Genomic DNA, 16617 nt, shown 5'->3' on the forward strand with positions numbered 1-16617 from the left:
ATCACAAGGTGCACGGTGCCTCTGCTGAGTGCAAGGCAGCTTTTCCCTTCCTTAGAGCCACTCTAAGGGCAGCAGGCTTTTGTGAAGACAAAAAATAATTTCTCTGACAGTGGGACAATAGTACTCAGGAGATCAGCCACCCGATCTTCATGGAAAGACATAGGTGTCCTCACCCTACCCTCCAAAAACCATCCTGACGGACAATACAGAATGAAAGTCTTTCAGATGGACCCTCCTGAATGAAAAGATGACATCTGAGCCCCCTCACAAGTGTCTTGATGGAGGCCAGACTTTCACATGAGAATGGTGTTCATGTAGTGTTTGTTGCCCAGTTATGACCATTCTGTTTTTGAATGTGGCTTGTAATCGGGATAGCTTGGCAAATTCACATGGCCAAAGAAGTCATCTTCCTTTATGACAATGAAAAGGTGATTGTGCATGCTTTCTGCTTGTTACACAGTATAAAAAAATGGGTATGTGCTCCTTAAAACAATTTCACACCAACACCTTTAAGTGAGTGCAGCTTTACAGAGGAGGTTTCTAGAACCATTTTTATATCTAAGAGTTTTTTTTTTTTTTTTTTTTTCCTACAACAAGGTTTTGGTGCTAGGAAAGGGAAAATGAGAGTCATGATGTATGCTAGGAGGTGGAGAGTGTTACTGGAGTTTCTTGACTTTCAGCTTTCTTGGCCTCAAAACTTAAAACTGTGGTGGACTGTTTGAACCCTAGTCTTCTGATGTCACCTTTTTGCCTCTTCTCATTTCCTGTTTTCCCTGATCCATATAGGGGAAAGGTGGTTGATGTAGTGTGCACTGAGCAATGAGGCTGGTACAAGAGAGAGATTTCATTTTACACACTTGGTGTTCTCTTGAGAAATAAAATGGATTTAGGCCATGCAAAACCTATTAAAAAAATAAAACTGTGAGCCAAGGGTCTTTGTAAATGCTTCAAATACAAACTACCTGTATTTCAGATTGGCTGCATAGTACTTGGAAGAAAGTAACTCAATACTGCAAGGGCAATGTTTCCATTAGGAAATACACATGACGTAATTTGTTCTTGAACCTTTTGCCTTCAAAAGTTTCTTCCTGACTTCAAAATCTTCAAAAGATTTCTTCCTATGTGTTCAGTGCTGTGGGTACTAAAAATCACTGTTGATGTAGGCTTTTTAAAGAGAAAACAAGGCAATGTTACTGATGACTAATGTTCAGACCCCTGATCCTGTCTGCAAAAGTGGATATATATCTTTTTATTTAATTCCTGCCCAATTTAGCCAATTACCTTTATTCTCTGAAATTTTCTAGGATAGTTCATGTTATCTGCAAACCAGTTCAGCTCACCCTAAATAAATATTGCTAATGAAGAAAGCTTTTGGTTTTTATTTCTCATTTTAGAGAAACACAGGCTCTACAATTAAGAGAGAGAAAAGAAGCAGGTATTTCAATGCCTGTATTTAGGCTCAGATAAGTCATTCCCCATTCTGTTCTGTCTCTAATTATTTGTCTGAATGAATGAGCACTGACTTGTTCTACTTGTGCATGCTTGCTGTGTTCTTCGAGTAAATCCCTCAGTCATTTTCTGTTGCTTCTTGCCATATTTTGTATGTATCACACACCTGTTCAGCAGCTGCATGTGCCTGTTTGGGCCAGTGATAAATGGGCCACCTCTGCATTGAGTCTCATTTTACGATTTGTATTAATTTCAGGTCAGAGACAGCTTGGAGGGACTCTCATAGTGTCTGTGTAGAGGCAGGCTTGCTGAAAGGACAGTTATCTGTGTGTTCTTACAGAAGTCGTTCTCTGAAACTCCTCAGCCTCTCTGCTTCCCCCAGGCTTCAGGCTGCTGTGAAGTTCAGCAAGAGGCCCTCTCCTGCAGCATTTAGGAAATTTGTTTTGGAACGTGGATTATGTTGTGAAGCACACAGATGACTGGGTGTTAGTTATTTTCTGTCTGTAGGGCTGGAAGGTGATGGTACCTCAGAGCTGGTACAGGGTGGAGAAACTCATGCATCAGTGGCAGTTCAGACTGGGTATCAGGAAAAGGTTCTTCACTGAGAGGGTTGTCATGCACTGGAACAGGCTCCCCAGGGACATAGTCACGGCACCAAGCCTGTCGGAGTTTAAGAAGGGTTTGGACTGTGCTCTTGGTCATATGGTCTGAATTTTTGGGTAGACCTGTGTGGTTCCAGGAGTTGGACTCGATGACCCTTGTGGGTCCCTTCCACCTCGGGCTATTCTACAATACCACGATTCCATGCCCTAAACCCGATTTCCAACGTTCAGTCGCAATTTGCTTCTACACTTCATCCCCACCTCGTTAATCCAGCCCCCCAAGGGCAGAAACCCCGCTCAGCACCGCGGACAGCGCCGGCCCCGTCCCGGCCCCGTCCCATCCCGGTCCCGGGCCGGGCGCCGTGGGCGGCCGCCATTTTGTCGTCGTCCCGCCCCGCCGCTCCGGGCTGAGCGAGAGCGCGGGCGGGCCGCGGGGGCCGGGCATGGTGCTCTGAGGCGCTCTCGTTTCGCTGCGAGGGTCTCCTGAGGGTCAATTGATTTGCCTTTCAGCGCGGGGGGAGAAAGAGTTTTAACCCCGTTTTTTTGTTAGTGGAGACCTGTAAAGAGAAGGAAATGAAAACTGAAATAGTCACACGGTGTTGTGTCCCTTCCAGCTAACTGCTACGAAACACTCCTTGCTGCAGCGTGGGCTTGCACAGATTCCTGTGCTTCCGCCTCAAGAAGCACAGACAAGCATAAGGAAGTCTTAAGGCAAATCCTGTTTAGGAGACAGCTGCACAGAAAAGATAATTCAAGAGTAGACCATAGCAGGTCAAATATGAGAAGAGTGGCTTCCCACCTCTGCTCCCAGCAGTGCGTGCTAGTCAAAAGCTGCTAGGGAGTTGTTTCCAGACAACTGAGAGCATTTTAAAGGCCACACTCACCTGGGTGTTGGGTTTGAATAGCAGATTTTCCCTTCTGTAGATTCTCCCTTCTCTTCTGGTGTTACAGTGTGAGCTCCCAGCCTTGTTTCAGCGTGCTTGCTCTCTGGGCTGAAGACCACATATTAGCTCGGAGCAGCATTCGGGCAGCACTTTTAACAAGGAGCTTCTCGTCTGTTTGACATGGAGTAGAGAAAAGTTGGGCGGGCCATGCAGTATGGGTTCTTACATAGGCCTCTGTATGGATGAGTGTGATACTTGTGTGCAAAGGACAGTAAATCTCAGAAGGGAGAACACATCACTAAGGACAGAGAGATCAGGACTAGCTCAGCCTGACCACGGAAATGTCAATGGGAAGAAGGAGCAGGACACAGTGGCGACCTTCCTTCTGCTGCCCTTGGAAGCTCTGTCTGGGACACGTGCCTTTGACCAGGTGCACCTGGTCAAAGAGGATCCAGCTGCCCACCCTGTCTGCCTCTCTCCAGTGTGCCCCCTGTGACTGGGGAGAAAAAAAGGTGAGTGGGCTGGGGGCTGGCATGAAATCCTAAGTGGGTGTGAGTGGGCAGCCTGCGCTAGGTGGCCCTGCTTGAGCAGGGGGCTGGACTGGATGACCTCCAGCGTTTCCTGTCAACATCAGCCATTCTGTGATTCTTTGAGTCACCTTCAGCTCATGTGATAATTAAATGTCCTTTTAATTAAAAAAAAAAGAAAAAAAAAGAAAAAAGGAAAAAGGAAAAACTCTCAGTGGTATACTATTGAAGGGGGGGGGGGGGGAGGAGCTTTCTTCTCCACTCTCTCCCACAGACCCCCAACCATTATACCCTTTACTTGTACCGCCAAGACTTTCCCCAGGAACTTTCCCCTCACACCCCTTTGTAGGAGCTGCTCCGAGGCTGGGCTGACTTTAAGCCTTTTCCTCTTTGTGGTCAGCTGAAAATCCCCCCCTGCAGCTTTCCTGCCTTTTCTTGCTCCACTCTCCAGGGCAAGGACCTATATCTTGCATCCTTGGGCACCTCTTCCCATGCTCCGTCCTCACTTTCCTCTGGCACCTGTCCCTTCTTTTAAACTCTTTGTCATCTGCTGGGAAGAACCTGTGTGATTCTGGATGCTCTGCGTTAGGACCGTGTCCTCCTGTAAACAGAAGGCCTGGGAGCAGCAGAGAGAGGGGTGGGATGTGAAGCGTGGTGGCAGAGCAAGTGCATGGGACCCTTTGGCACAGTGACAAAGCAGAAGCAGAGCAGTGTGGGGGCCAAAATAATGTGCCTGTGCCATTCCTATGCCCAGCCTGTGCTGCCAGCAGATCCCTTCTGGCTTCACGTGTCTGCTTGCATTTCAGCATTGCAGAGCCCAGTGTTTGCCTTGCATGCCTCCTACCCAGGGGTGTGTGTCCCTGTGGCCTGGGGGAGCCTGGCCAGATGTGCAAACACCCTGGCAGCCTTGGGGCAGCTTGTTATGTACACAGGAGTGTGTGAATTCAGTCAAACTTCACAAACAAGGATAAGGACGAACTCAGGATGTAATCAGTGCTCAAATATAGAAACTCAAGGTTTCCTGAGAGAGAGAGACAAGAGAAACAAAGAGGCAGAACAGGTGTCATGGCCCTTGTGGCTTTCACTTCCTCCTACCTTGGCTTCTCAGTAATGAATTTGGTGCCTGCCCCAGGGCCCAAATTAGACAACCTACAAGAAAGCAGCACGTCACGGGCAGCCTTGTTGCTGTGCAGGGCAGGAGTCGTACAGTGCCCTGCATGGTGGCATGTCCAGATGCCGCTAGCAGACTCCCTGGGAGGTGGAGGCTCTCTGCAGGCTTGGACATAGCTTGGGGTGAGGCAGACAAGTACCAAGGAAATGAGACGGGGAACCTCTGACCCTAGGGCCACGTTTGGGGCTGTCCTAGGGCTGCATGTAGGCAAAAGCTGGCTAGTGTTCAAGTAGGGACCTCCAGAGCATTGATAGTGTCAGGAAATGATCCCTGCAAAGACACAACATGCAGTTCTGATTTGATTTTCTTCCTTTATCATTCAGGACACGAAGCTGCAGAGCGTGAAGCGAGTTGCAGGTCCTGTCTGTCCAAGGGATCACATTTGCTGGACCACATGGGCTGGCAAGTACCAGGGCCAATGTGACCAAGCCACGGCCCTGAAGAGGGGCCAAGTCTCCTGGGGAGCTGGAGCCCAAAGGGTAAGCATTTAGTAATGGAGGCTTCCTTGTTACACTGAAGCTGGGATGCTACAGGGATGTCAGCTGTTGAAGGATTCTGAGTGGCTTCGTTCGAGTTTTAGCCAGGATGGACCGGAACTGGCTGTTTCTGACACAGGATGGTGCAGCAGGGCTGGTGGCTGGAAATAGCCTCCCTCTTGGTGTCCTTTCTGACTCAGAACAGCAGTTCTGAAAGAGCACACAAAAGGGGACAAAAGCCAGAGAGCCAGGTGCAGCCTACACAAAACCTTTATTAGCATCCCAGGTGGCAATAATGTACTGAACAGGGGAGGGAGAAAAGAAGAGAGAAACCAGCCGTATCCCACTGCATGCACAGGACACTCGGGCTCCCAGAATCTGAGCCAGGTGTTTCCTGGGCTTCAGGAACAAGGTGCCCCCTTTCTGTGAGCTGCTTCAGTCCTCCTCCTCCTCCTCCTCTCTCCGTCACGTCTGTGCAGGGTGTTGGGGCCACCTTTGTGTGCTTGGGATGCCCAGGAGGCGCAAACCAGCAGCTCAGTGGTGGATGGTGAAAACCATCGATGGAGAGCTGTTTGGTGGGACCATGCTCCTGAATGACTTTGGGGTGTCCTGCTGCCCCTCATGCTTGAGCAGAGCTCCATGCGAGCACTCTGTGATGAGCAGGTGGGGATGTTCCTGTCCATGGAGGGGTGATGTGTGGATGTGAGCAGACCCAGTGGCACTCTCTGTGGGCTGCAGGGCAGCCTGTGTCAGCTTGGCACAGGACTCTGCCGTGGGTCCTAGGACCAGCTTGGGGAGTTTCAAAGCTATTCACGGTCCTTATCAGTGGCTGAGCTGAAAAATGGGTGAGTGCGGTCCCTGGAGGAAGGCGCACTGTGGATGGTAGGTTGAGGCCTTGTCCTGGAGGGAAGGATCCTGAGGAGACCTTGATGGCTGGTCAAGAGAGGCTCTGCAAGGCAGCTGTCATCTGTGTCATCTGCTCGTCATGCAAGAGAGACAAAATAAAATAAGGGGCTCTACTGAGTTGCTGTGTGAGCCTGGGAGAAGCTGTGCTGTTGGAGAGGAACCGCATGCAGTGCTCTCATGGCAGGCCGAGTCCCTCATCAGGCTCCCAAGCACTGTGTGACTCCTTCTGTGCTCGAGACCATTTGTCAGCTCAGCCCAAGTCAGCCCCATCTTCAGTCTTGGCTAATCTTCTGCCCTGGAAGGCTGACCACATGGTCCTGGCCTTGCTCCTGCTGCTTTGCCGGGCTCTGGTCAGCAGCAGCACTGCTCCACTGGCGCCGTGTGGGGCAGGACGTGCAGGGCTCTGCTCTTCCTTAAACACATGCAGTTCAAGAACCAGCACATGAAGCCTCTGTGGCTTTGTAGCAGCAGGGAAGGTGTGGCAGTTTAACAGCTAGGCATTTCAATATCTATTGTAATAATCTTGAGGTTAAACACTGTTGGGCAGAAAGGCTAGAAAGAAAAAAAAAACACAACGCTGTATCCATACACTGTCTGTGAATTATCTTCCAACAGACCTTATTAAAATCCTTTGAAAAATGCAGGTGAATGCCAGCTCATTCCCTTCTAGATCCTTTCGGACTGACTGAGCTGAAGATCCCTTTGGGCTGGTGAGCTGGTGGAGCTTCCCCTGGCTGTAGTCAGCAACAGCGTGGTGTGGGAAATGTGCCTCGGCCTCACCTTGCTTTGCTGCCCACATACTGCGGTTTCCCAGGTAGGGCACGAGCCTGCTGGGGCTGCATTTTGCTGAGACAGTGGCCTAAAGTCTTTCAAAAGCATCAGCATAAATTACCTTGTTTCATTCCATCTACAACTTGAAAATGTCCCTTTTCTCTTAAGAGCAGCATTAAAACAGAAAGGAGAGGTGGATTTCTGTCCTTGCTTATGAGGAGGGGGGGGAGAATTACTTTTTTTTTTTTTTTTGGGTAGGAAACTAGGTCTCATTGCTCTTTTTTCCTGGAAGACTTTGACCAGAAGTGGCCATGTAGAACATGGATCTGACATGGCCTAACCAAGAGGGGAAAACAAGGGTGACCAAGAGGCAAAAACATTTCAGTCAGTTGAATTATTCAAAACATATGTGTTTTGTGTTGGTTCCTCCTAGCAGCTGTTTGTCTCCAGATGTCTGACGAGTTGTCGGAAGAAGGTGTTTTATGTGAAAAGTCAAAGATAGTTAGCTTTTTCTGTTAGAAATGGAGAAAGTTTCCATCTCTAATTAGCCTTATCTAGCCATCTTCCGGCAGAAAACAGGGCTGAGGACTGAAATGTTAGGGAAAGCAGGTCATGCAAAGAGAACCTGATTCAGGACTCAAAAATCAAATCCATGAGAAAACAGCAACAACAGCAACAACAGAACAACAGTAAGACTCTTCTTGGTTACTTTTGCTTTTTTTTATGGACCAGAAAGCAAAAGTCCTACAGCAAATATATCACAAAGCAGCGGCAGTCGCCACCTTTGCCCCTGGGAGCAATGTTTGATTTGTAGCTTGGGAAGGATGGAAACTTGCTTTGAAACCCTTCTGCCTGCTTGGCCAATGGCTTTGCATGCCTGGGAGTGCTGGGGCAGCACTGGGGAGAGGGATGCTCGCTTTCAGGTGGCACAGCCAGTCTTTCCCTCGCCAGCTTTCCTTTGCTGCATGCATTCCTGCTTGACAGCTTTTGTTGTATCCTCATGGTGGAGCACAGAGGAATCTCTGGAAAATTTCTGGAAGGAATGCTACAAGGGGATTAAATGCAAGGCATCTGTGTTCTGTGTGCATCAAACAACGCCGGTGCTTGTGCTCCAGTGGGCCGCTTTGGATGTGGTTTGTGGGGAGCCTGGCTCTCCCTTCTTGTGCCAAAAATGTTGGTCTGCGGTCAGGTGGGAGCTCGGGCCAGGTCCCCCATCAGCAGAGGGACCTCGGGGAACAGCAGCACCATGGTGCAAAGCACATCCCAAGCAGGCACGACAGCTCTTGAAGCTCAGGCCGCTCGGTGCCATGGGAGGGATGAAGGACTGAATTTGGGAACTGTGTATGCTTACCGTAACAGTTCTCCTTTCACTGAGCTGCCACTCGCTCTAACTGGTGTCCTTATAGCACTTTGGGTAAACAAATGGTTTGGTGGCAATTTCTTGGCAAAGAGGTAGTGACCCTGGGCTTTCTAGCTCGTTTTCGGAGTGGTCTCAGGCAGCTGCCCACGACGAGGGGCAGGCGCATGTCCTCCGTGGGACGCAGCAGCAGGCCCAGCCAGCCGAGGTTGTTGTTGGTGGGGAACAGCAAGGGTCTGGGAGGAGAAAGTTTTCTCTTTCGCTGTTGTGACATGATCAGCTTGCTTTGCTGGAGCAGCAGAGTAAAGCCACTCACTGAGCCTGCAGATTGCTGTGCCCTCCTCTGCGCCTTGTGAGAATAAACCGAGTTCATGAAGGTTTTAACCTGTGTCCATGTTAAAAATAATAGACTTTTGGGCCCTGGGAAGTGGAGCACACTGTCCCCTTGTCCCTACCCCACTCCCACATCTTCCCAAAGGGACAGAGAGGGTTTCTGTGGGCCCTCCAGGCTCCTTGCTGAATTGCCTGGTCCTGGGGGAGCAGCCCCCCCATTGTCCCGTCCTCCTCTCCCAGGAGCCCTGTGTGAGGTTACTCAACTGCGTGTATGAAAGTAACTCGTATGCCCTGGCTTATTATTTCTCACAAGCGGATGAGATGGTTGGAGGCTGATCAGAGCCGAGGAGTCTCCTGGTGAGTTCATTCTTCAAACGCTTGGGTGGGCTGCTTCTCGTTAGGGCTTGTTACGGTGCCAAGAGAAAAGACTTTCTCTCTGGCTTTGTGTGCACATGCCTCTACTGCTGTCTGGGAGCTGCTCCTCTCTTGGGATTTGCCAGGCACAGCAAACCCTGTGCTGTTCAGACTCTGCAGGGTGCTGGCAGCTTGAAATGGAGGGTGTGGAGCAGCGTGAGCTCCCAGAGGTGCAGTAATGCCATGGGCATGGCCCCATCACTCCCACAGTGCCAAAGGGCAGCCATGCACCCAACTCGTGGACCCTCTGGCATGTCAGAGGGTGCTTGACGGATCCAGGGGGCTCCTAAGCAGCTTTGTTCCTCCCCACAAAAAATGATCGAGCCCAAACCTCGAGAAGTGTCTGGAGTCAGCATGCTTAATTTAATGACGATGGATTCAGACTACACCGAGCCGTGCTGTGGCATGGCATGCCACTGGAGTGGTCTGCTGCCCATGTTGTCCTTGCTTGGTGCTCCAGAGCTGCAGCGTATTTCCGTGGGACAGCCGATGAGCATTGCTTCGGGCAGTGCGTGTGCCCAAGTCCAGGCTAATGAAGGAGTCCTTCATTAAGGAGAAAACCTTGCTACTGGCTCTGCAATGTAATATTTTCCACAGGTCTAAGGACTGTTTCTAGTTCTAATGCTCACTGCCCGCATGGATTAGTAAAATAACTTGCATCCAACAGCAAACACCAAGCAATACCTTTCCAGCCCCGCTGTTGGGTCTGTCACACTTTGAGTCCCCTTGGAAATGTGCCACCAGAGGATGGGGTAGGAGGGGATTTCGCAGGGGGCAACCCCAGAGTCTGTTTTTAGTCACTGGATTCGAAAGCTCACTGCGAGTTGTCAAATATTTCCTTCACCGTTGCTTCTGTAATGACTATTTAACTGGTTTTGCTTGCTGATGATAACAATGATGATCACGGAGCATAGAGTGAAACATTTAAATGTGATGCAGCAGAGAATTTGCCTAGCTGCATCAGTGGCTCCGGAAATGTCTGAAAGGGCATCTTGCTCAGGGCCACTCCATCTGCATAAATCCCCCCATCTTCTCTGTGTACTGAGTGCCCATCCTGTACCCCTGGGCTTAGCTGTCCCCGGCGGGCACATAAATCCTGCTGATGGCTGCTACCACGCTAGCCAGACTGCAGAACATTTCTATGTGTTTTGCTTTGGGGTTGTAAACTGTTGGGTTGTACTTTTTATTTTATTTATATTTAAATTCCCGGATCAGTCCGTTGAAAATGCTTCATTATACCGCTATAACAAAGTTAAGTTCAAAGAGATTCTCAAGTGCAAACAAACGTTTCTGAAACAGGACAAGCAGTATTTCCCTCTAATGTAACTATTTAATTTGGCTCTGCCAATACAGCTGTCCTACCATTACAGTAAAACATGTTTGCGTTTTTGAAATCCAGGTCTACAATGCTCTTGTCTGTTCTTGTAACAGAGCAGCTCTTCTGCTCAGCGGTCTTTCTTATGTCTCTACACTTCTAAAACTTCTTAATTTGTGTAACGTTACCATCCTGCCCGTGCTGTTAATCACCAGCTGGTCTTTGCTCAGTAACTTTTCACCAGGTTCACCTTTGATACCACGTGCAAGGCCTTCCGGAGGCATTTTGATAACAAGCCAGAGAGGCTTTTTCCTGCGAGCTCAGAATGACACTGAAAGGCATTTTTAGGAGCTTTCTGAAGTTCTCTGGGAACAGAAAGCAATGCAGAGCATGACCAGGGAGATCTGGAGAGCTGCAGCTATGCCCAGCAGTTTTCTGTTAGTTTTCCCCCCCCGCAGACTCAAAGGTTTTGATGGACTGGTCTCATTACAGGCTGATAGCAACAGATTCAAGTGGCCTTGGGGTCTGATTTTTTTTTTTTTTCCTCTGCTCTTCTGTGCTTGGGTTAGCACTTGCCAGGCTGGCTCAGTTATTCTCTTTTGGGATCTCCTGTTTAGTGGCTTATCTCTGGGCCCCTGCAGCTTACTGATGGGGTGTCATGAAGACTTTTAGGAACTCCTGAATCCACACAGGATGTATGAGACTGAGAGCAGAGTCTGGTTATGCTGAGCCTGTTGTTACTGCTGGCTGCTAAAGAGAAGAAGAGGTCCATTCACTATGAACCCACCTGCCCTGAATGGTTCCTTTGCCATTTCCCATGTTCAGTCCAGCAGGTACATGGTAGCCAGCAGTCAGACCAGCTCACTGCTCCAGTAGAAACTCACCTCACCAAGATCCAGTGAAGAGTTTACCATTGGATCAGTGAGCTGGAGAATCAGCAGAGCTAACAAATGCCAGGCAGGCATTTCCTTTTCTTGCAGTACAAATTCAGTCAAGAGGCCACAATGCACCTTCCCTGTTCTCGTGACAGAATTTGTTAGCCTTCAGCAAGCAAAGACACCTTTGAAATGCCCTTCCTGGGCAGACAGGGTAACATCTTGCTTGTGAATAAGCAAACCTATTCAGATCATGTAAATACGGCTTCTTCTGCCAAAGTATTAGCAATGGCTAAAGTGTGTCCAAGTCGCTATGTGAGCCAACTGCTGATATTAACTTTTTAAACCATGTAAGTTATGTGCTCTTTTGTTGTTGCAAACATTCTGGTGGGGATGAGGAATAGAGCTTGTAACTACTTCTTTCTAGGAAATAAACATGGTAAACCCAATGGACAACACTTAGCGTGCTCTGCAGGATGTGCACCCGGCCCCAGAACAGGACACCATCCTACTGATACATCCGCCTGGTTTTGTGCAGTGTCGCTTTATGTAGGTGAGTTTGTTAGCATTCCTGACGCCACAAGAGAAACCAAAGCAGTCCTGTGAGCAAGACTCAGTTGTGAATGATCCTGTCAATGAAGTAGTTCAGTAGCCTCCCAGGCAAAGCATTCCAGTCATGCAGGAAGCCCCCTTGCCTGAAGGTACCAGGCACATGTGTCTACGAGGAAAAGATGCACAATGCAGGGTCTCTGCTGCTGTAGGTATGCACAGCACAGAGTGTGTGTGCAACCCTGTGATGGGTCACACAGCTGGTCCCAGCAGGGATGCTGAGTGTATCATCCCAGGTCTTTATTGAAGGTTCAATGATTAAATCAGTCATTTTCCTTATCGACTACTCAAAAATTGTTTTTCATTGCTTTCTGGAAAAAAAAAACAGCAAACAAGCAAGAGCAAAATAATCATGCTGACCCTTTCTCTTAAGCATTTGCTGTTCGTGTTCTCAGTGAGTTACAGGATCTTTCCAAAGGACTGAGATTAAGCTCTTCGCTTCATATTTTCCCACAGCTCCCTTGATGGGTGATCTGAAAATGACATATGCAGATAGCAGCTCAACTGCAAGCAGCAGGCAGAGATGAGTCAGGGCCACAATGACTAATGTGGTAGACAGTACACATTCGGTGTGGATGCTGGCTTGCGTGTCTAGTCCAGGTACAGTCCCTTCTCCTCTCAAACCTAGGCAGATGACTTCTCCAAGGCCTGGCCCAGGCTACTTGTGCCACTGCTGACTTCCAGGCTACAGAGCCAGATCTCATCCCTACAAATGTCTCCACCCAGAAGCACCAGTATTAGAGGATGCTGAACTGAGGCTTGATGCCTCAGATGGTCCACCCTTCACAGCACAGCGATAGACCTTTCTTTATCTTCCTTTTCCTCCCCAACCCCAAAAAGCATAGGACAGACTCCTCTGATAGACCGAAGGAATGAAGAAGAGACTCTGCTTCCTACATCTCTGCTAGAGTAAGAGGTTCTCATGAAATTTTGGTGAAAGTGTTGAGCACACAATATGTTTTGAGCCTTGCTGCTCTTGTTCCAACCGCACTGTAATCACAAACAGTCCTGCCTCATCTGGACAAGGAATCTGGTTTTCAAGGGAAGCACAGCTGAGAAAGGCTTCAAACAGGATCTGATTAGCCAATTAAAAACAGATGCTGTGCTGGCAGACAGGCTGCTGTGGATCATCTGATACAATCCCCTTCCCCTCGTTTTCGTACATAATGTCCTTCCAAGCACAGCCACCTCCCCCATAGCTATGTCTAAATTGCATTAGGAATCTTGGCACTTTTTCCAGTTATACATATTGTGAATGGTTTTGTCATTTAAAATATTTTACAGGGATTTTAGAGTCAAGTAGTTGAATGCTCATCAGAAAGCCACCTGGTATCCAAAGGAGTCGGACTCCATCCTGCAAAAGGCCTGGGGCTGTAGCATTTCAATCTCTGCCATCCTTAACCTTTATGGAGCACTTCCACCCTTCTTCCAGAGGCAAGGACTCTGCCACCTCTGGGACTGGAGGTGGAACACCCTCCCACCAACCCACACCCTTTGCTCCTGTTTTAAGCATACAAGCTAGGAGGGCTCTGTATACCAATACAGAGGCATAAAACACCTCTCTCTCATTCAAGTTTGGAAGGAAGCATCACCCTGTAGCATGCTTGCTTGCCTCTCGCTGCTCCAGCTCAGAGCCGCTTTAGCTCATCCCCATCCTCAGTTAAGCGCAGAGGCTGTTGGTCAGTCATTCACCCCTTTAGCTTGGGATTGATTCCTTTCCTGTGGACAACAGAAGAAAATGCAGTAGGCCAGTTGCTGTAGGAGTACAGGCTAGGATTAGTGTTTGTCCTCCTTGGCACTGGAGAGCACACTGAGCTGTTTCAGGTAGAGAGCTCTGTACCCTTCTCCCCCAACTGCAGTTGAACCACATCCCTTCTCCCAAGACTATACTTGCTAACAGAAGCCACTAGGATCAGTTCTTCTTCAGCCAGAATCAACATATTCAGGAATGTCTGTAATATACTTAGAGGTGCAAACAAGTTTCAGATTGGGACTATTACTTCTATTGCTTGGTCACAGATGTAATAGGAGATTCATCCCAGAGAGGCCAAGGAAAGGGGATAACTCCTTTTGCTCTTGTTTTTCAGTTTGACAAAGGAGAAGGGCTGATATCAGCTCGTTGAATAGCAGAGCCATCTAAATTAATTTCACATGGAGTGTCTGGTCTCAGCAGTTGGATGCTAATCCTTTGCAGCACTGCAGCCACATAAGTGCTCAGGGACAGACTAGAGAGAAGGCCTAATTCAGCAAAAAGATGAGGTGGAGGCATATATGACAGAAAAAACAAGGTTTTAGGCTACTGCAGTGGAAGAAAAGATGCCAGAAAGACTCGGAAGCTCTGTTTTCTCTCTAAGATCTTGAAAGGAGACTGCAGGAAGAGAAGAGCTCAGCTTCAAGCATACGTGGCAAATTCATGTTGGCTCAATTGCCTGTACAAAGCTGACGTTCTTGACTTTGTCCACAACTTCTTGCCACTTCCTATTCCCAACAGGATCTGGTTAATAAGCAAGCACAAAATACAACAGGAAGAGAAGGAGCCACCAAATACTTCACCTTTCACTGCCTTGGTAATTGCTTCAAACTCTGGCTTGGCCAAATGACAACAGGTAAGCAGAATGACCTGTCCATGGTGAGACATCAGCTTGGCAGAACCTGGCCCTGAAGACCTCTAATCACAGTGTCAGCAAAGGAATACATGATGCTTTCAGAAGAGGTGTAGCTAATAATAAACGAGTGGCCTAAGTGCTGCATATGAGCTTTAGTGACAATAACTGTGTCAGTCTAACATTAGCATCACACAGGGAGTTACAACAGTAACAACAACCCTCACGTAATTACTCTAATACACTTCCCTATGGAGACTCGCTTTCTAAGCCTGCAGATGGTGTGAAATAGTTTAAGCAAAGCATCAAGCTTTCATCAGAAGTTTTAATTCTGCAGTGACCGCACGGGGTAAGGTTTTTAGAACAGACTCATTGTTAAGACATACTGAAACTGCTTCCCTGGGCCTCTCTGAGATGAATACATTGTATGCACCCTTAATTATGGGATGACAGTATTTATCTCAGCCTAAAACAAAAACAGTTCTGTTGGTTTATGCAAATTTTTGCATATAAAAATTAAATACCTTACTACAAATGGATATACTGACCACTTCCATGATTTGATCTTTTTTCCCCCATGAGAATGTTACTTCTAACAGTCTGCAGCAAAAAGAAATTGGTAAGTTGCCACAACTCAAGACTCATTGGAAAAATGCAGGATCTTTGCAGCACAATGCAGGTCTGTCTTGCCACTCAGATTTGCAAGACTTGGGTAAAAAAAAATAAAATAATTAAAGCAAGGTCTTTCAAGGGAAAAATATACACAGTAAGATGCACAGTGCCAAGATCATTTTTTTCTTTCTTTGCAAACGCTCTGGAGGCAGATTTGCACTTCATTGTGCCAAATAATTTCTTAAAATGACTGGACTCGGGTCTGAAAAACGTGCAGACTGAGTCCTAAGAAAAACGGTTCAGGTTTTATGACTCTGAGCCATCTGTGAGCTACAGGGACAGGCGCCACCTCAAAGCCGATGAAGCCGAGTTCTGTTTTCACAATATGCTCCAAATCACCTTTAATCTGCCTATTAAGTGGGCACTAGCTATTTTGCAACAGCCCTGGTGAAAATGCCATGGGTGTGAAAAACAGCAGATGGTTAATGGGGGCGGAAAGCTATACAAATCGTTAGAGGAGCATGGAAAATTCATCGCTGCCTATAAAACAGTCAGTAGGCAAGGGCAGCTGTAAACAGCTAGGTGAAAAGAGGAGGTAGGAACAAATAGTAGCTGCTCCATATAGACTGCTGCTATTTCCTTGTCTTAAAAAACACCAGAAAAGTGCCGAAGGAAGCACATGTGAACTGACCACAAGGTGAAATGCTCCTAAGTATGAACACCAAAGTGGTTTTCCATTGTGCTACAGTTTCCAGCTTTTAGCAGCACACCTTGGATCTGATAATGGAATCACATAAAGACCCTGGAGGCCACTTAAAGAGCATTACCACTTTTAAGTTGTATATGCATGACTATTAAACCCCAGCCAAGTTATTATCTTCATCTGTAACCGACATACCAACATGCTGAGGATATGTGGAGTATAAACACAACATTAAGCCAAAAGGAGGCCAAGGTAGGAGAGAAAGGAAACTCAGTATGGGCCATCTTTCACTGTACTAACACAAGAAAGCCATAACTCTGAGTTTCAGTCATGAATTGTGACATGCAATTAGATGATCAAGACAAAGGGAGGATTTTTCCCTGTTTATCCTAACAAATTACAGTGTTCTTAAGTAGGAGAGAGACCTGTTTCCAGTCAACGTGGTGGGCATGAATAACCGCCTTCTACGATCTCATGACGACTTTCACTTACTCTTAAAAAGGCAGTTATTGCAAAGGTGGCAGAAAGAAAGGAAAATTGAGGTTTGGTAAAGAGAGGGTATCAGAGATGTGTCAGGATAGAAGAGCAGATAGAATGAAAACATGAAAAACATAGTATCATTTTCATACTCAGTACTTCTGTGACATCCTTCCTACCAGGGATGTCATCATCCCTGATGATGTTTGACAAGGGAGCTTTCTCCCTCTTCTCTCAGTATTCTATTGTCAGGCTGAAAGACAACCTCCACTTCTGTAAGTATCACTGTTGAGCTCTCGCATGCACACTGTCTGTCAAAATCAACAGGTGCCATACAGAATATTGTGTCATACGGTACACCAGAAAATAAAAGGGACACTGATATCCCTAACACAACCACTTTGGTTGCCACTCTTGGTTGGAGTTGGAGCCACTTCCACCTCCCCACCACTTCAGACAGACGATATTTGCTTATCGTAGAAACACGTCTGTCCATTTCAAAGCGTAACAATTATAGAAGAGTATAAAGAAAC

General features: G+C 47.5%; 1 protein-coding gene across 6 annotated transcripts in view; it reads left to right on the top strand.

The window, feature by feature from the left end:
• The first annotated feature begins 620 nt into the window (after positions 1-620).
• The window catches only part of LOC310902287 (uncharacterized protein), a 31743-nt gene continuing 15746 nt past the window's right edge, over positions 621-16617 (top strand). The window contains exons 1-5 of one of the 6 annotated variants that reach the window (XR_014586609.1): positions 3458-4755; positions 4957-5112; positions 6686-7475; positions 11508-11633; positions 14181-16463. Coding sequence is in view for 2 of the 6 variants with exons in the window: in XM_083843601.1 (XP_083699727.1) it covers positions 3277-3447; positions 4957-5112; positions 14181-14295 (442 nt within the window). In the remaining 4 variants the exon portion in view is untranslated. The other 5 variants (XR_014586610.1, XM_083843601.1, XM_083843600.1 and 2 more) reach the window with 5 other exon arrangements.

The sequence above is a fragment of the Anser anser genome (genome assembly GCF_964211835.1).
Source record: "Anser anser genome assembly, chromosome: 1".
Taxonomy (NCBI): domain Eukaryota; kingdom Metazoa; phylum Chordata; class Aves; order Anseriformes; family Anatidae; genus Anser; species Anser anser.